Source organism: Ruditapes philippinarum, unplaced genomic scaffold, assembly GCF_026571515.1.
Source record: "Ruditapes philippinarum isolate M1 unplaced genomic scaffold, ASM2657151v2 ctg4782_1_1_1_1, whole genome shotgun sequence".
Classification (NCBI taxonomy): Eukaryota; Metazoa; Mollusca; class Bivalvia; order Venerida; family Veneridae; genus Ruditapes; species Ruditapes philippinarum.
This window is the reverse complement of record NW_026854444.1, coordinates 103,323-124,931: the sequence shown is the minus strand read 5'-3', so window position 1 is coordinate 124,931 and position 21,609 is coordinate 103,323. Positions and strand designations below refer to the sequence as shown.

At 31.3% G+C, this 21,609-nt stretch overlaps 1 protein-coding gene across 1 annotated transcript; it reads right to left on the bottom strand.

Annotated features, from left to right (window-relative positions):
* Positions 1 to 5,699: 5,699 nt before the first annotated feature.
* Positions 5,700 to 7,371, bottom strand: LOC132740137 (uncharacterized). The gene is made up of 2 exons (XM_060727985.1): positions 6,456 to 7,371; positions 5,700 to 6,041 (listed from the first exon to the last, which is right to left on the bottom strand). Exons 1-2 carry the CDS (start codon positions 7,224 to 7,226, stop codon positions 5,799 to 5,801), a joined length of 1,014 nt encoding a protein of 337 aa, XP_060583968.1. The 5' UTR covers positions 7,227 to 7,371; the 3' UTR covers positions 5,700 to 5,798.
* Between the last annotated feature and the right edge of the window lie 14,238 nt (positions 7,372 to 21,609).

Here is a 21,609-nt window from a genome sequence, read left to right as displayed (position 1 = left end):
TTTGGGCATGCCGCTTTAAGGAAACGAAGAAAGGGACTAGCTTAAATACGGCAATATGAATATTTTGTAATTAGCAAAAGTTAACATTTTTATTCATTTTGGTCTCGCACATTACGTACTATAGAAACTTTGATACGTAGAAATATGAACAACTTTTTACTAGTTGTGTTTAGTTTTATTACATGTATTACCTTAAACTAAAATCTAGCATAATGACACAAACACTAAATTAAGCAGTACAAATGTGTAATTTATGCAATAAAAATAACGCAACACTAACGGGTGTTGGGTATGTATGAACGTATTAACAGTGATTTATACAACAAATGTGGTTTTATTTGTATTACATAAATTAAGTTATGCTGCCACACAAACAGCTGTTAGAATATAGAGTTATTCTATGTGAAAAATATAAACAAACAAAAGAAAAAAAGATACTCGGCAAAAATAAAACTGGTTACTGTTTACTACTACGTAAATTCAGGTAATAAAAGATGTTATTGATATTACAGTTGTTTTTTTTTTCTTCCAATTTTGCATAATTATCAAAAACTGTCAACATAAAAAGAGTACCCAGATTAGGCGCATTAATTATACATACAGGACTGAATTTGAGAAATTGTGAATGCTAAGGGACTTTTTAAAGTACAAGTGGCACTTTGAGTGTTTTATCGAAGACGATGAAGTGAGTGTTCGTGGCCGAGTGGTTACGGTCGTTGACTTCAAACCACTGGCCCACTCACCGCTTTGAGTCCCGACAGGGACTTTAGAATCATTCATGTGAGGAGGTATCCAATTAGTTTACAGAACGTCGGTGGTTCGGCTCGTGCCTGAATGAATTCCGGTAATTGCACGTGAGGTCTTCTTACATTAGCAAAACTGAAAACACGCCATATGACCTATAATGTGTCGGTGCGACGAGCAAACAAATAAACTAAAGACAATAAAGGCGACTACAAAGGGTAAATTTGATTTTAAATTAAGATGAAGCTGGTTCGAATATAAAGGATACAATATAAATTTGTAATGCAGTTATACAACTCTTATTTTAATGTCATTGCTGAATGTAACTCTTTAAGTCATGTTTGCTTCATATACAGATGGAGTCTATCATTGTGAATTTTATCCTCTCGAATCCAACATATTTAAGCTAGTAGGTTTGTAGATGTGGCGGGAGTTTATAAACAAATGTATGACATATTGACCGAGGCGATAGCCGAGGTCAATATGACTTTCTGCCGGTGAATATCACATCATATTCAATGGCTCACTAGTCAATAATTGTTTTATTATATGAATAGGCTAAGAAATAAAAAAAATCACAAAAAGTACAAACTTATATACATGTACAAATTTTGGCTCGTTGTAGCGCGGGAAAAAAGACGCACGTGTTAGGCGTGCATCGACTTCGCAAACGCTGCGCATACAAAAGTAATTCAAGTTTATACTCAACATTGCGGTGTAGCCTTTAAGTAAAATGGTAATGTATTGATATTTTAATCGAGAAATATGCCATAAAGAACAAAAAGCAACAATTATTTTTTAAGTAACACGCGTATTTAACAGTCTACGGTGTATGATCATTGAATATGAGTCTCAATCTATTTTTAGACTGGGAAAATCCAATTCAGCCAGTGAATATGATACTACACCCAGTAAATATGATTTTATAAAAAGTTCTGTTGACTACTGTTTGGACCAATGAGATTGCAGATATATTTAGATCATATAATAAAGATAGTTATTACATAATACAGGAACTTTGATAGAAATATGAACAACTATTTATACGTTTTGTTTAGTTTTATTATATGTAGTATCTTTAACTAAAATCTAGCATTGTGACACAAACACTAAAGCAGTACAAATGTGTATTTTTGCAATAAAAAATAACGCAACACCAACGGGTGTTGGGTTTGTATGAACGTTGCAGCATTGATTTATACAACAAATTTGAGATTCGTTTTTAATGCATGAATTAACGAATTGTACTATATGAAAATTAACATTTTTTTCATCAAAATATTCACAATATGCAATATTTGAACACACGTTCAGTAAATCCAAACCGTTAAAACCAATTTATGTTAGTTATGCTGTAACAGTTATTTTTCCACAAACAGCTGTTACAATAAATATTCATTCTATGTGGTAATATATATCTTTAAAAAAAAGATACTCGGCAGAAGTAAAACTGGTAACGGCTTACTGCTACGTAAATTTTAGGTAATAAAAGCGATTATTGATATTGCAGTTTTTTTCATCCAATGGTCAGTTAGGATATTGAATATCAGAAACATAAAATAGTTCCAAGATAATGCGCATAAATTATACATACGGGACTGATTTTGAGAAATTGTGAATGCTAGGGAACTTTTTAAAGTACAAGTGGCATTCTGAGTTTTATTGGAGAAGATGAAATGGGCAATCGTGCCCGAGTGGTTACGGTTGTTGACTTCAAACCACTTGCCCCTCATCGCTGTGGGTCCTGACAGGGGCTTAATTTAGAATCTTTAATGTGTGGAAGCTATCCAACTAGTTTTATCCAAGTTAGGTGCCGGTTTGTGCCTGAATTAATGCACGTAAGTGCACCTGAGGTCTCCGTCCACCAGTATAACTTGACATACGTCATATGACTTATAATGTGTCGGTGCGACGAACAAACAAACTAAAGACGATGAAGTCGACTGCTAAGGATAAATTTGATTTTAACTTAAAATGAAGATGGTTCGAAGATAAAGGATACAATATAAATTTGTAAAATGCAGTTATACAGCTCTTTTGTTAATGTCATTGCTGATTGTTCCTTGAATGTAACTCTGTAAGTCAGGTTTTCTTGATATACGGATAGAGCCTATCATTGTGAATTTGATCCTCTTCAATCCCACATAGTTAAGCGTGTAGGTTGGTATATGTGGCGGGAGTTTCTAAAGAAAGCTTCATATTTTCATATATTAGTTGGAACTAAGCATGCATAATATGGTGCTTTTTACACTTGAAAAGGATCAGCTTCATGGGAAAAAATTATCAAAAACTTAAGGGGATTTTTCCCGCGGGATTAGTAAATTTTGGTCTAGTAAAAGTTTTCGGGGATAATGGTGATATACAATATAATCCTAAAACTTATGAACTTCCCCACAGCAAATTTTATGAAGGTCATGTAATAAGCAATTGATAAGGTTTTTTCATCTTTTTGTACAATTCCCGGCATAGTGTTAGAAAGGGTAAATTTTGGGGAATTTTTTAAGAAAACAGTTAATTTGATTTTTGATTAGCTCCCGGGGTTTTTTTAAAATAACTTTTAAAAAAATTTAAGTAAAGTGGGTTTTTTCCCCCAAAAACCAAAACCCATTTTTAGCGATTGATTCAAGTAACCAAATTTCCCCTTTTTTTTGGGTTTTTAAATCCGGGCCCTTTTCCCCTGTTTTAAATGACATCCAAAATTGAAATATTTTTTTTCAATTCCCCAATTTTTTTTTCAAAAATTATTTGGGAAATTTTTTAACCATTTTTTTGGGGCAAAAATGGAAAAGCCCCACCTGTTTATTTTTAAACAGAAAACAATTTTAAGACAAGCCGGGTTTTGCCACGTCAAAAATTTATTTTTTTATTTTGACATTATTTTGAAATTTTCCCCCTTTTTTTGGGAAAGTTATTATTTTTCTTTTTCGGGCAAAATAAATTTAAAATTTAAAAACCCGGGACCCTCGGGGAAATTTTTGGAAACCCCTAAAACCGGCCGATTTTTAAAAAGCCCAAAATTTTTTTTCCCTTTTTTTAAAAGTTATTTAAAACAAAATTTTCCTCTTAAATACCGGGAACCCTCAAAAATTTCCGAAAAGGGGCCCGATTTTTCCTGGCAAATAATCCCTAAGGGGCCATAAAAAACCCTCGGGTTAACGGGAAATTTAATTATTTAAGGGGTTAATTTCTGGGTATTTAATGTTTTTTCTTTTTTCGGGTTTTTTTACGGGGTTTTTTTAAATGTAACCCCTTTTTTTAATACGAGACAAAAAACTTTGTTTTTGGAATTTTTTCCCTTGTATTTGGAAAAATTTCCCCACAGTTCATTTCGCATTTTTTTGGTTTTTTTAAATTACTAAAGAATTCAAGTTTTGGGTAAAATTTTTAAATTTTTTAAAATTTTTGAAAAATTTTAATTCACAAAAAAAACCCTTCTAATTTTGTATTAGATATGTAAAAATTTTTCCTTCTTTTCATTCAGAAAATTTTTGTTTAAATTTGGTTCCCGAAGTTTTTTTTGGATCCTTCCCTTTTTCGGTTTTTTTGGGGGGGAGGTTTTTTTAAAAAAATTGGGGAAGCTTTTTTTTTTTATCTGGGGCCCCTGTTTTCGTCATCGTTTGCAATATAAGGAATTTGGGAATTTTGGGAAATCGGGGCCCAAATACTCGGTTTTCTGGATGTTCTTTTTTGAGGGCCCATTTAAATGCGTGCTGAAATTTTTTTTAAGGAAACTTTCGGGTTTTTAATTTTTTAAAAAAAAAAAGTGGGGTGTTTTTTTCAAATTTTTTTCCCGCCCCTTTTAAATTGTATTTTAAAAGAAAATAACTATTTTTAAATTTTTATTTATAATTTTGAAATTTTTTCGTTATTTTTTTGTTTTTCAATTTTTTTAAATTTTAATTTAATGAAGTAATTTTTTTTTTTAACCAATTATGAATAAGAAAATACAAACGATCAATCCCCTCGGGAAAGACTTTTTAAAAATTAAATTGGGCCTGGGGGAAAAATACTTTTTGTTTTGAAAATGAAGATATGTCCATTTTTTTTTAAAGAGTTTAAACCTTTTTTATTTTTTCCCTTGTTTTTTTTTTTTAAAAAATTGTACGAAAAAACCCAACTGGAGCCCCTTTTTCAGACCTTGGAAAATTTGCTTTATTTTTTTGGCATTTTTTTTAAAGGGGAATTTTGTTTTTTTTGTCGGGGCTGGGTTTTTTGCCCTCTCATTTTTAAAAATTAAAAAATTATTTTCCCCCCTTTTTGGGAAAACGAAAAAACCCCAAAATCATCTCCTTTGGGGGAAAAAGGGTTTTTGAAGCCCTGTTTTGATTTGGCACCCTCAATAAATTACCCGCTGGAAAAGCATAAGAATTTTGGGAGGTCGTGGCCCAACGAAAAACTTTTACTGGTTTTTTAATGGGAGGACGGGTGAGCAATTCACTTACATTATGGAAAACCAGGTCTTCTGATAGTTAATGTTATGGCGGGGCCGTGTGCATTTTTATGGATGACAACATCTGAAAGAAATTACGTTTCATGTTATTGCTGTTAACTTCAATAAAGGTACATTTTTCTGTTGAACGAATAAGTAAGTACTTAAAAAATTAATGTAAAACGTGCCCACATCTGCTTCCAAGTAAAAGTGAAATAAAACATAGTTATTTGTTAGTTGTAAGTTAGTTAGCAAAATATGTAAAAATACTTATGTGTATAACTGATGAAATATCAATATCTATATTCAACGAAATACTTCGTACACATCCCTAAGATTTCCGGTTAAACTTAACATGGATATGTCAAAAGTACTCCGCAGTGACTAGAAACTCAAAATTGTGTAAACGTAATGGTTTGTTTTCAGTTACATATTCATGTTACGTTTTACTGGTTACAATACTGCAACATCATAGCAGACGGTCTAGTTTCATTTTTTTTTTCGTGATATTTGTATACTCTTTACTTTTTGAAAATGTGTTTGGAAAATTGTTTGGGCGTGATAAATAACTACTTCTTACTTTCTTTGGACAATAAAGAATTATAATAAATATGATTATGTTTTATCAAATATTACTTAATAAAGCTAAAATATTCTTACTTTTCCAACCTAAATTTTCTATTGCCTTTTTAACTTTTTCATAAAAATCTCTTTTAATTTCTCTTGCAAGGAGTATTCCATTGTAGGTCTGATCTGCGTAAACTGTATCCTCCCAAACATATACAGCTGCATATCCCATTGGAATTTCAAGCCAGTCTTGTCCCGCTTCAATTTGTCTTGCAATGTTCATATTATTGGCCTTACCTGCCTTAAAGCAAAACATCTAATGATAATATTTTTATAATTATTGATAACCTACATTACATTTAAAGTCAACGTCTGTTAAGTAATAGAAAAAGCACCGAAACGCAAGACTTTCTGATTTCGACGATCAACGATCATGCTCTAGATAGACAGTGATTGCGGGTTACTTATACCTGCACTCCAGTTAACGCACTGTGCATGTATTGGTACAATGTATACGATTTAACTCTGATGCGTTTTCAATAGTAAAGTCTCCAAACTATTATAAAAAATCAATTTGTAAATTGTATCACAACCAATTATAACAAACACTCAAAGAAATATTAAAAAGAAATACCGATAGAGGCATTTATCAATATTTTGTGTCATACTATAAAATCAATAAAGTGTCGATATAAAAAGATTATACTTGTCTCACCTTTTTATTTACCTGCTGGTATTTGAAAGAAACATAACCGCGCGTTTTCACATCCATAGGAATAGTTTTGCATGTTACGATAGTGTCAAACTCATCAGCGTGTGATATTTTGGTCTTCGTTGGAAAACTTCCTGCCTTCTCTAAATTCGGGTTGTATTTTGCACCGTCTTCCGATTTTGTTACTACAGCCATAATTTTTCTAACAGTTTCTTCAGCTTTTGCCACTGCAGCTTTTCGTTCAGTTTTGTCTATTGCTATGTTGTCCTTATAAAATATATCCAAGTATTCTTTGACTCTGGAGCTAGCTTTAGAACTATGCCCAGTATCCTTTTGGTGCTGTTTAAGTCTGTCTTCGTTACCAAAAGAGTTTTTACAAGCAAAGCATGTTTTCCTTGAATATCCATGTTTAGCAAGAATGTCTCCTTTATGGTCCTCATACGCTCTGAAAGACTTAAATACTCGCCCGCATCTGTCATCACAATAGACACATCCCAGTCGTTTTTGGACATCATCTCTTTCACCTGAGCTCCAGTGATTCAGGCTTCTTTTATGTTGGTACAAGCTTAACTCGCTTTTAAAAGATCGACAACATTTAGAACATGAAAACTCTTTCATATTCCTTAGCTGTTCACGCTTATGATTTTCCAAACTTTGCTGGTCCATAAATTTCTTATTGCAGCTGCATGAGAATTCCGCATGATTTTTTCTGTTATGACAATCAAGTTGTGCTGCATTAGCAAATCGGTTTTCTCCACATGTATTGCATGCCATTTCTTATAAAATTAATTCCGTTATATAATCTGAATAACTGAATTATCAAAAATCGGATTATATATACTAAATTTACTCCATAAATATAATTTTACTACGTTCAACAAGTCTTGACGATAATATTGTCCTTTAATCAACGATTAAATTACACCTCCATTCAGCGGTGCAACTGAAATGTTATGAAATATAGATCCTATACAATTCCAATCCTATCAAATTTCTTAAATTTAACTTTTTTCTATATTCAATGAATAAAATATCGAATAAACTGCCGCTCGAGCACAATTAAACAATGAACCTATATTGATTCCTCTGTGCAAACATGTTAAGACATTTGTCATGCACATTTTCAAATATAACATTATAGGTTTAAAACCTATTTTCACTCATTTCACATTAAAACAAGAACCAGTGCATGGTAGACATACACCGAAATATACCATAATTTACAAAAGAGGCAGGTTTTCCTATTAAATCACAGACCTCTACATGACTGTTATCTGTTTAAATTGAAGTTAATCATAAGGAATGCACCACTACGTATCTGTACGAAAGACAGGTATGTGACATTTCACGTTCTCGAATTCATGATTTCAAGATTTAAATATTTCATTACTTTTAGAGTGAAATATTGACTTTTGAAATCGTGAATTCGTAAATTCATAATTTCACGGTTCTCTTAAAAAAAACTAAATAAATAAATAAATGAAATCGTGAAATCATGAATTCACGATTTCATTTTTTAAAGTAAAATTGTGAAATAATGAAATCATAATTTCACAATTTCTCTTTTTAAAAAAAAACTGAATAAATGAAATAATGAAATCGTGAATTCACGAATTCACGATTTCATTTTTTCATTCACTTAAAAAATGAAATCGTGAATTTATGAATTTACGATTTCATTATTTCACGATTTCATTTATTCAGGTTTTTAGGAGAAATCGTGAAATTATGAAATTGCAAAATCATGAATCTACGAATTCGCGATTAAGAAATTCAACATTTCACTCTAAAAGTTATGAAATAATTAAATCATGAATTCGTGAACGTGAAATGTCACCACCGGTCTTTCGTAACCAGAAATGCATGTCAATGTTCATGGTTCAATATTAGTATATTGATATTCAAGATAATCACGTTAGCTCGGTAAATTAAGCGTCTAAGGGAAAGACAACCCATACAGAAAGAGTCGGTTGAACCGGGTGATGCTCCTCGATAGGAAAGTATACATCTTGTAGTGTCAAGTTCATAGTGTAAAAATGAATAAAGGGCAATAACTCCAAAACAAGGCAAGGGAGAGTAATGGTTCTTTTGCAATGCACATCTACCCAAAGAGATCTATCTACCTAAGAAGTGTCTTGTTCATATCTATTATAATTATTTAAGAACTATGTCCTGAACAATGTTCAAACTTTAAAAATGAACGACGGGCAATAACTCCATAATTAAGCAATGCAGAGTTAAGGTTCTCTTACACTGCACTTCTTTTTAATGCGTTTCATAATGACACCAATTATGGTTTTAGAAATCTGTCCCGGACAAAGTTCAAAGTGTAAAAATGAACAAAAGGAAATAATTCAAAACTTAGGCAAGGCAGACTTATGGTTCTTTTGCAATGCACTTCTACCCAATGAGAGATATGTATTCTTACAAAGTTTCATATTGATATCTCTTATAGTTTAAGACTTATGTCCTGGAAAATGTTCAAAGTGTAAGAATGAACAAAGAGCAATGACTTCAAAGTAGGCAACACAGAGTTATAGTTCTTTTGCGTTGTACTTCTACGCAATGAGATATATCTAAGTACAAAATTTTATGTTGATATATTTTATAGTTTTAGAGTTATGTCCCGGACAATGTTCAAAGTATAAAATGTACAAAGGGCAGTAACTCCAAAATTATGCAAGACAGAGATATGCTTTTTTGCAGTGCACTTCTACTAAGTAAGATCAATCTATCTACAAAGTTTCATTTTTATAGTTATGTCCCGGACAAATTTTAAAGTGTAAAAATAAACAAAGGGCAATGACTCTAAAATTAGGCAAGTCAGTCGGACGAACGGTGAAAGCGACGAATATATGCTCACCCTTCCGGTAGCATAAAAAGCAATGGTCCTCCGAGTCCAGAGGGTTATGCTCCGGGTAAGCAACCCAGACATGTATATAATGCAAGGCTACAGAAACCGAGACCGAGGACATTATGACATAGGAGGAGACTGAAACCACTCAGGAAATTGAACCCATGACTTATGGCAATCAAATCCGTAAGGAAGCTGCCAGACAGAAGGTGGATGTACTCAACCCAAAAGAAGTTTTAAGGATTGGATGCTCGAACGTCCGCACTTTATATCAGACAGGCAAGTTAGCACAAGTCATAAAAGAGACAACTACAATATTCAAATGCTTGCGGTCAGTGAAACAAGATGGACTGGACGTGGCACCCAAAATCTTGCATTTGGACATAAGATTTTTATTCAGGAAGAGTTGATGACCATCATAGATGTGGAGTTGGTATGATTATAACAAAAGACATGAGTAAATGCTTACTGGGATGAAAACCATACAGTGATAGACTTTTGTCTGCAAGATTTCATACAAAATAACAGTCGTAGTTTGTTAAACGTTAAAAGTTGATTTAAAACAGCTAAATGACCCAGCAGTAAGAACATCATTCCAAATTGAAGTGAAGAACAGATTTGAAATTTTCAGAAATGAACAAGAGCTACCCATTGATAATTTCAACAGCATCTTGTAAGAGAAAGTGTAGAAACACTACATAATAAAAGGAGTATAAAAGAAGAATGGGTATGATTAAGAATTTGGAAATTGGTTTGAAAAGAGACGCAAGACCAAACAATATATGCTAACAACAAAATCAGCTAGAATCATTGAAAAATTAAAAGAGAAATACTCAGAAGAAGATATACAAGTGTACATAAAGATAAAAGAGATTATGTTGACAAACTAGCACAAGAAGCAGAACAAGCAGTCTTCAAGCAAGACACGGATACGCTATATAGAATATCTTTAAATTATTGAGTACAGGGTTTGCAAGCACAGACACACAAGTACGTAAGCAGAACGGACAATTTGCATCTAACCTCGAAAAAGAATTGGCTTGTTGGAAAAGAAAACACTTTGAAAAAGTTCTAAACCAAGATCTACCACACCCAGACGCAGTTATTAACAATAAAGAAGACATGTTAGACATAAACATCAGTGAACCATCACAGGAAGAAGTTAAAAGAGCTATCAAATCTCTTACAAATGGAAAATGGACTATTTATGGATATGGACTATTTTACTTCTTTATATTTTGCCTATATGTGAAACTCTTACTTCAACTACTTGGCTTTTAAATAATGTACATAATAAAATCATATTGCTGTAACAACATGATTCAGAAATAAAGATATCCAACTTATGTATATATGTGTATATTTAACTTGGTAACCCACTTGATAATAAATAAACACTGGATAACTGGATAACTATTCGTTTTCTTGGAGAATAATGTCTTTTATAACTTACGAGCTAGATTTTTAACAGGTAATTAAAAAAACCGAACCCTTGAACTTAAAGAATTCAATCTACTTTGTTTTATACGTGATTTTCTCAGGTATTAGAATATCATCTTGTAACATATGCTTTGAAAAAATGCAATCAAAGACTTTTGTACTTTTGTAAAAGGTATTATGCCAATCACGAATGAGAGCAAATATTATATTTTTTGGATAATTTTCCATTTACTGTTGGAAGTAAATCTCTGGCTTCTGTGTTTAAACATGTCGACAGGAACCCGAGCAATGATTTTACATGTAGCTTAGAAGAAAATCGTACTAAAACATGTTAGTATAAAAAAATACATGTTATACTAAATACATGTTATACTTAATAGTAATACCACATAAGTGTAATAATAAATACATGTACATGTTATACTAAATACATGCTATTTTAAAACATGTTATATTAAATTCATATTATATCAAATATATGTTACTCTGCATACATGTTATATTTAATACATGTTACACTACATACATGTTACATTCAATACATGTTATATCAAGTACATGTTACAATGCATGCATGTATTATTAAATGCATATTACAAATGTATATATTCAATACTTTTTACACTGCATGCATGTTATGTTGAATGCATGTTATATTATATACATGCTACACTGAATACATGTTATATTGGATACATATTATATTAAAAACATGTTACACTATACATATGTTACATTAAATACATATTATATGAAAAACATGTTACATACACGTCATACATGTCAAATGAAATACATGTCATTTTAAAAACATGTTAGACTACATACAGTTACATGTTAAATACATGTTATACTTAAGATATGTTGTACTTGATTGTAAAACTACATGCATGCTATATTAAATACATGTTATTTAAGATACATGTTATGTCAAATACACGTTATATTAAATATATGCTACACTACATACATGTTTTTTAAAATACATGTTCTAGCAATTATATGGTATACATAATACATGAATCACTAAATACATGTAATAATAAAAAAAAGATCTCAAAACTTAAATATATATCTAAGCTCAAAATATAGAGGCCTAGTTCTACGTGTTTCGTATTAAAAAGTACTTAAAAATATAGACAAGGCACGGGTGTTTCAGAGATCAATTGGTAGGAAAAAATAAGTCTTATGTCAATTACAACATTTATGTGTATGAATTTGTTATTTTTAAGCAGGTAAACTAAGAACTTATCAATTCAGAAATACTGATTACATATTTGGTTTATACAGAATTTATTTTAGTTCGATTGTGTAGGAAGCTATAAGATAATAGACACACTTTCGAATCCGTTCCTGGAACCAACCAGTACTGAGCAATGAGTGTAAAGTTTCTTGCTCAAGGAAACAACGCCAGGCCCCTGACGGGGTTTGAACCCATGCGGCTAGCGATCATGATTACATATTTGCCTGTCGGTAACAACATGTGCACACCGTGATCAGACGGCAATGATATGATGGTTGATCTTAAATTGTACTGAGGCCATGGATAGAATATGTTGCTACCGGCAGGCAAAAGTGGCATAGTGTTCATTTTTATTTGTCAAGTTGAGCCGGATTGTCTGTATGTTTTAAAAGATTGAATGTTGTAATGGTGATTGGCAACTGTGGGTATAAGAACATGTTTAGGATAAAACACAAGTCTGCCTAAGACTGCACCACTAACTCTTTTTTATGAATTGAACGTTACAAGAATTTTCCATATGGGTATTTATAGAATAACCCTGGAGCATATGAGTTATTTTTCGTTCATGCGAATTTAATTGTAAACTTGAAAGGAATTATGGCAAAATGTCAATTGATTTTGTTTTTTAACCTATTCACTCACTATATACCATTTGATGGGCGTTATGGCACAATTGACAATAACGACAAAATAACATGCGACATTAAAAGCGTTTGATCTAAAAAGAATAATAAGAATAAAATAAAACCATATGACACGAAAAGAAGTTCTTAATCCATCTGTTTTTAATAATTTAGATGTAAGAAACTGTTGTATGAAAAGTAAAATTTATAGCGTTATATAATTTCTCATATTTTATTATGTTACTTGAATAATCTATGGTTACGCAACAACACATTATTGTCGTGTTGTTATTGTATTTTACTGCGACGTTTTGTAGAATTCATGTATTCAAGACAATGACGCAGTTTCATTTCTCAAAAATATATGACTTTTCAAATTTATATGAAATTTTTAATTTTCTAAGAAATTATGAAGTCTTTCTGATTTGCTCTTCGTCTTACATTCATGAAAATAGTGTATAATTTACTGATTAAGGCTGCAATAATTGGTAGATAGGATTTCAAAATTTACATCAGTCACTGTTGCAATAAATAAACATATCAAGTTTTAGGGAGTGTGCGTGTTGCGTGCACATGTAAATGTATGGGGATACATATTATACAATAATCGTAACATTAGTGCAATAACTCATTAACTGCTATTGAATTTAGAAGGAGTTATTCTGCTATTGCATCAAGGTAGCAGACATTCCCACTGAAGTCGTCTAGGTATATATGCTTCTTTTTTACCATGTCTTAAAACGAACAAAACCAGAATTAATCAATGTTTATTTCATTTTTGGTAATACGCACCTCATCGCATAATTATATATTATATATTATATATTATATTATTATAGATCTTAATGAAAATTCAATAAGAGGATATTTAAGTTATAATAAATATTCCGTGAGTTCGCTGTAGCGAAAAATATTTTTTTTACTGTGAAAATGAAAATACGCATTTTATTTGATCGCTATTTCTTAGTATTTCATTTGTAAGTTACTGTATAAAATACATTATTTTAATTGCAGCTTTTTTAAACCACTCTCGAGAACTACCCTGGTTTCACGTGAGTACACAATAATGCAGCAATTAAAGGAACTCCACTGAGGTTTTTTGACATGACGGTGCTTGAAATAATTTTTCAAGATTATTACTCCATTTGATGAAGCTTTATACCAACAACTTATGTGCAAAATTTCAGTTCATTACCTTGCTCCGTTCTTCCGGAATAATTTTTCTTATTGTGAAAAACGAAGCAGAATTGAAAAGCGTTGCTCAGACTGAGAATAACGAAAACATACGATTTGCAATTTATTTCTGAGTACATTTCTTACTATCTTGTTTTCGCTGCATAAATTATGACGTTAAACAATTTAAGTCAGAGAAATATGTATGTCACATAATGTACGCATTAGTATCTAAAGTAGATAATAATTCTTTTAGAACGATCCATTACCCACTACCATGAATGTTGACATTTTTTTTTTACTTTCTTTTACTTTTATCTAAAATCTGTTATTTAATAAAACAAATATTGACTTTATGTCGAAACTGATATCAAAAACCTTAAAATAATACATGTATAATGCTGCAAAATATCAATCGTAACATCAACGTCATTGTTATGATGATTGACCATTAGCAGTCATTTTAGAAGAAAGTATATTCTTATACATTAAAGGCACATTATGCCTCAGAAATGACTAAATATTTACTTCTTTAGAAATTTCAAGCATGAGTTTCAAAACGTTTCATTAATGGTTTACAGAATGTTAGATGGTTATAACCTGAGGAAAATAGCGCTTAATGTAAAATAATATGTCATAAAAGCAGGGAAAATAGTATTTTGACATCCATACAAATACTAAATTACTATGAATTTAGTTATGAACTAACTGCCAAAAAGAAACAGAAGAAGGAGACAGTAAGGTATTATCTTCTTGGAAATTATAAAAGAACAAATGGAAAAAGAAAGAAAAAAGAGATATAAAGATGAAAGCATTTACTGAGCTTAATGAGCCTTTAATAACATCCAATAAATGTTAAAGATTGAAATTTAAAAAGTACTGGCATACATAGGTAAACAAATTATTTTCGAAGAAGATTTTGAAAACCCTTTATATGTTTCCTTCCATTAAGTGGCTTTTCCATGCATGTTTAGATTATAGACAACCGTTTTCAAAAGACATACACTAAGGTTTATGACTCACTTAAATGAAAGAAGGTGTTTCTACACAAGTTTCTGCTTGTGTTTAAAACTACAAAAAGGGGCTACTGATGACTTCTTCCCAAGTACAACTGGAAAAAAACTCCGCCTTGTACAGCTGGAAAAAAGCCTCCGCCAAGTACAGCTGGAAAAAGTCTCTGCCTGGTGCAGCTGGAAAAGCCTCCGCGAAGTACAGCTACAAAAAACCTCGGCCTAGTACAACTGGAAAAAGCCTCCGCAAAGTACAGCTGGAAAAAGTCTCCACCAAGTACAGCTTGAAAAAACCTCGGCCTAGTACAGTTGGAAGAAGTCTCCACCTAGTACAGCTAGAAGAAGTCTCCACCTGTAAATATTGTATAACCATTCATGGTAAGTAGTACAAAGTCAGGTATGTTGTAAATTGTAAGGTATAGAGGATATTTGTTTGTTTGTGTGTAAGATGAAATTTTATTTCATCGAGTGGGCTTTAAAAACAGTATTCTCACGAGTGGCGTAGCCACGAGTGAGAATACTGTTTTTCAAGTTCATGAGATGAAATAAAATTACATCTTACACAACAAACAAACAAATTTTCTTTTTATTTTATGCTAAAAAACAAGTTTAAACGATATTTCCATAATATTAACATAAATATTAAAAATCTGTTACCCCATTGAGAGCCTCATTTCGTGCGAATTTCTCATTAAAAACAAGAAGTCTTGAGCTAAAAAATAAGTCCGACAATCAACATTAAATGACAGTGATATTATTTATTTTGTTTAAAAAATATGAATGATCGCTTGTTTTAATAATAAAAACAAACAATTCGTGTAGGAGAAAATTCCAACCATCCATCCATATTTCTGTTGCTTACTGCGAATTTATATTAGACCTGGCTTTGTTAAATGTAAGCGGCAGCCATTTTTTAAAGTTGTGTATTTCACGGGAGGAAAATAATTGTTGTTTGATTCAGAGGGATATCATTTGAATTGTTAGTCATACACCTTTTTAAAAGAAAGAAAACATATTTGAGGATTGAAACAGACAAAAAATAAGTGTTGACAGATGTGAAAACATGAAAAAAGCAGCTATGAAAATGGAAGACTTGGAACTTGCTCGGAATGCTGGGTGGTTTACTTGTTCTACGAGCTGTAGCTGTCATTGCTTTTCAATTTTTCATAAAGCATACGGCAGTTATTACTCGTAGGATACTTTAATATGCCCAAATGTCATCAAGAGCAGTTTGCATGTGGAAGGAATGTATTTTTCAGACTGTAAAAATGAAACAAAAAATTTAGAGACGAAATTTGGTGATTGGAATTTGGATGAATAGAAGTAAGTTTTCTTCTTTTTATTACTTTTGACGTTTAAGGTATTTATCAATTTCAGCTTTGCTTTTTCTATAAACAGCCTGACATTGTCAGAATTGTCAGCAAAAATAAAATTGAGGTACCACATGGGGAAAATCTTAAAAAAGTAGTTTCGTCATTGAAAAAAGTGAAATTATATTTTGATAATTTTCACTGTGAAATTACCAAATATAATTTTCACGGATAAATCAGTAATCCACTGAAAAGCATAAAATAAAAGTTTATACATATATAAGTGAAGGAGACAACGAAATATTTAATTGCCGATTAAACTACAAAGTCTCCAGAAGTCATCCAGTTGGGTTGCTTTCTGACTCTAGTGGTTCGTTTATGATCATGTGGTGACAAACCTTGCGATTTACTATTTTTGGGTGATGACAGTGAGGTAAGTATGTCTTCTTGACACAGCCTTTGGTCAGGGCTTGAGTAGGTAGATTCTGGTAAGTCTTCGTCAGCTTCACCATCATCGACAGCGTTTGTTTGATCGTCTAACTGATTGTCTTCAATAACATCTGTCTGAATATCATCGATATTCCGTATAGAGATGAAGCTGGAAAAACCTCTGCCTAGTACAACTGGAAAAAGTCTCCGCCTTGTACAGCTAAAAAAAGCCTCTGCCTAGTACAGTTTGAAAAAGCCTTCGCCTAGAACAACTAGAAAAACCATTTACATAGTAGAGCTGGAAAAAGCCTCCACCTAGTACAGCTGGAAAAATCCTCCGCCAGACCTTAACAGTATATGTATGAATTAAAACCATTAAACAAATACATAAAATATGTACCTCTTAATTGTAATATTCAATTACTCTTGTTGGAGATTTTTGTGGTTGTTGTTGTTGTTGGAACGGTCTGCTCTAAGAAATGAGGGATGCAAATTCCTGCGATATATTTTGGACGAAAAGTGACATCATATTAGTAGTCAATACATGTATTCATTAAACATAAAGGTATTCTCTCCTTGTTTATACAGTGAAAGATTGCTTTCATTCTTACTGTTTTTTAGAAATGCTAGGTATATTAACAATCTTGTTTATTTTGTTGCTGATGTTGTTGTTGTTTGGTTGTTTGTTTGGTTAGTTTGTTGGTTTGTTTGTTGGTTGGTTGGTTGGTTGGTTGGTTGGGTTTGGCTGTTGTTTAGTTGTTTAGATTACAGTTTTAGGATTTCTAGAAAACCGGTAATAATGACGCATTAAAGGTGATTCTCACATTTCCGTTGATACCTTTTAAGTGTTTTAGAACTTTGCTACACTATTTATTTTTTTTAATATCAATACAATAACGACAACGACACAGCAATCATTACAACTCAACGTTTTCTTCGACGAAGGTGAGCTTATAAGTAGAACAACGCCATACATAAACTGATAAACTTTACTATTTTATTAAACTGACAATTTTTAAGTTTTGTTCGGATATATCTTCAATGAAACATAGATGACATCAAGTGTAAAGGTTTAAAAAGCTTTATTGAAAGGAATGTCAAAACAAAGGCCGATAACTACCCTACAATAGCAGACAACCGCGTGGAAAAATGGAGCCAAGTCACGTGACAAGATATTGAATCTAAAAATAGAAATGATGGCAAAGTTTCTTTAAAGTTATCAAATTATGTCATCATGGAAGAAGTGAAATTGAATATAAAATTATAGTTTAAATGAAGATGGGTTTGGATGTTTTACTTATTAAGCTTAGTTGTGCGAAACAAAACGATAGTTGAGAGATAACTTGTAAATCATAAAATCTAACATTGTATTTATATAATCTGTTTGAATTCTAAAAAAGAATACCAAAAATTGATATTTCAAAGTGTTTCAAAGTATCAATGTATAAAAATAAAAAAGGAATTGATGGAATAAGAAAATTAAGAAAATTTTATTTGAAAAGTAAATAATTTCCCTTTCTGAAATTTGAAACCTGTCTCAAATTTGGATAGAAAACATACTTAAAATAAAACAATTATATTACTTCTTGGTTAAAAAATATTTGTGCTAAAATAAAAAGCTATGAAAAGACTTTGGAAATAAAACAAGTTGTGGTCGGTTTTCTTCTTTCTTGGCACTAAATAAAAAAAATTGATATTATATCGATTTTAGAACGTATATCCGTAAAGTCAATTTCAGGTTTACATGTACACGTTCAGACAATCTTAAATAATGAATACCTCAATGTTAAAAATATATATTATAATGAATAATGTCCTATGCCTTGATTTCGGGGATTTTTGGATGAAAACATCATACTTGACCTTGATAAATTAAGATTTATGTAGATTTGATAATTACTTTCTTTCTGTTGTTCTTTTCTTTTTTTTTTTTTTTTTTTTTTTTTTCTCTTTTTTTTTTTGTTCAAGGCAATCACAGTCAAAATAACCAATGTTGCTTTTGTTAAAATATATGCTAGCTGGTTATCTTTTTGTCTTTCTTTTTTCTTACTAGCTTGTATCACTCTAAAATAATACCTTGTTACAATATTGTAAGCGTACGTTTTGTATTGTAATAGAAATGCGGATAAAAATGTGATAAGCAAGTTGTTTTGCATGTTCTAAGAACATACTAAATTGAAAATACTTAGAAAAAAACACTAGAATATATTTACGTCGTTGAACAACAAAAAAGAGTTTGCTTTATAATTGATATATAATACAATTTATAATGACATGTCAGTCTTTTTTTATTTTAAAAGCAATTGATTAGAAAAGAGAAAGAAAAAAAAACAATTTCGAATGTTGTGATTTAAATTGTTCAATAAAGTAAGTCCTAAATTTGAGACTTTTATCATTTAAAACAAATATCTTTATATATTTTTTTTTTGAAAAAAGAAAACGTTGAAAATGTGTCCTGTCAAGCGACAAGCATAATGTAAGGGGGTTAACTAATATCGGCCAAATCTTAGTTGGAGCTGCCGCGTCTGAGGGCGTTCTTCTTGCCCTCGTCGACGATAGACTCTTCTGAGGAGGAAAAGGCGAGAGCATGTCTGGTCCTTGCTGACATTCAGCTGTAGCTCTTCCTGCTTGCCATCCGGATTCTGTTCCTTTCCATGTCAGCCTGCCGGTATCGTATTGCGAGACTAGCCAACACATTCTGCTGTATTCAAACAAATGCCCAATACAATTACTAGCACTCATTGAAGAAACGGGGGAAATGCAGGATTTTAATCACAGAACTTCTTGGAAAATGAAAGAGCAATGATACACGCCTGCTTGGCAAATATACATTACGGTGAATTCAAGTTGTTATATACAAAGGGAAGTGACTATGCATCATCGTATTGTTTTATGCAATCCAGGTAATTTTTACAAAACTGTAAACTTCATAAAATAAATTAAGCTTATTGTTGTTCATTATTTAATTACATTGATTTCTGTAAGTAAAGTATAAGCCTGATAAATTTAACTTTATCAGCCACCCGCACCTTTATCGGACAACTCAGACAATACATAATGAAATAAAATGAAGATAATGGAATATTTTTAGCTCTTACTTGTTTGAAAATATAAATTGATAAACTTTGAATCAAAAAGATGTTTGAATATTAAAGTCTCTCTTTCATTTGACTAAAATTATAGTTTAAATGAAGATGGGTTTGGATGTTTTACTTATTAAGCTTGGTTGTGCGAAACAAAACGATAGTTGAGAGATAACTTGTAAATCATAAAATCTAACATTGTATTTATATAATCTGTTTGAATTCTAAAAAAAGAATACCAAAAATTGATGTTTCAAAGTGTTTCAAAGTATCAATGTATAAAAATAAAAAAGGAATTGATGGAATAAGAAAATTAAGAAAATTTTATTTGAAAAGTAAATAATTTCCCTTTCTGAAATTTGAAACCTGTCTCAAATTTGGATAGAAAACATACTTAAAATAAAACAATTATATTACTTCTTGGTTAAAAAATATTTGTGCTAAAATAAAAAGCTATGAAAAGACTTTGGAAATAAAACAAGTTGTGGTCGGTTTTCTTCTTTCTTGGCACTAAATAAAAAAAATTGATATTATATCGATTTTAGAACGTATATCCGTAAAGTCAATTTCAGGTTTACATGTACACGTTCAGACAATCTTAAATAATGAATACCTCAATGTTAAAAATATATATTATAATGAATAATGTCCTATGCCTTGATTTCGGGGATTTTTGGATGAAAACATCATACTTGACCTTGATAAATTAAGATTTATGTAGAATTGATAATTTCATTTCTTTCTGTTGTTCTTTTCTTTTTTTTTTTTTTTTTTTTTTTTTTTTTTTTTTTTGTTCAAGGCAATCACAGTCAAAATAACCAATGTTGCTTTTGTTAAAATATATGCTAGCTGGTTATCTTTTTGTCTTTCTTTTTTCTTACTAGCTTGTATCACTCTAAAATAATACCTTGTTACAATATTGTAAGCGTACGTTTTGTATTGTAATAGAAATGCGGATAAAAATGTGATAAGCAAGTTGTTTTGCATGTTCTAAGAACATACTAAATTGAAAATACTTAGAAAAAAACACTAGAATATATTTACGTCGTTGAACAACAAAAAAGAGTTTGCTTTATAATTGATATATAATACAATTTATAATGACATGTCAGTCTTTTTTTATTTTAAAAGCAATTGATTAGAAAAGAGAAAGAAAAAAAAAACAATTTCGAATGTTTGTGATTTAAATTGTTCAATAAAGTAAGTCCTAAATTTGAGACTTTTATCATTTAAAACAAATATCTTTATATATTTTTTTTTTGAAAAAAGAAAACGTTGAAAATGTGTCCTGTCAAGCGACAAGCATAATGTAAGGGGGTTAACTAGTATCGGCCAAATCTTAGTTGGAGCTGCCGCGTCTGAGGGCGTTCTTCTTGCCCTCGTCGACGATAAACTCTTCTGAGGAGGAAAAGGCGAGAGCATGTCTGGTCCTTGCTGACATTCAGCTGTAGCTCTTCCTGCTTGCCATCCGGATTCTGTTCCTTTCCATGTCAGCCTGCCGGTATCGTATTGCGAGACTAGCCAACACATTCTGCTGTATTCTAACAAATGCCCAATACAATTACTAGCACTCATTGAAGAAACGGGGGAAATGCAGGATTTTAATCACAGAACTTCTTGGAAAATGAAAGAGCAATGATACACGCCTGCTTGGCAAATATACATTACGGTGAATTCAAGTTGTTATATACAAAGGGAAGTGACTATGCATCATCGTATTGTTTTATGCAATCCAGGTAATTTTTACAAAACTGTAAACTTCATAAAATAAATTAAGCTTATTGTTGTTCATCATTTAATTACATTGATTTCTGTAAGTAAAGTATAAGCCTGATAAATTTAACTTTATCAGCCACCCGCACCTTTATCGGACAACTCAGACAATACATAATGAAATAAAATGAAGATAATGGAATATTTTTAGCTCTTACTTGTTTGAAAATATAAACTGATAAACTTTGAATCAAATAGATGTTTGAATATTAAAGTCTC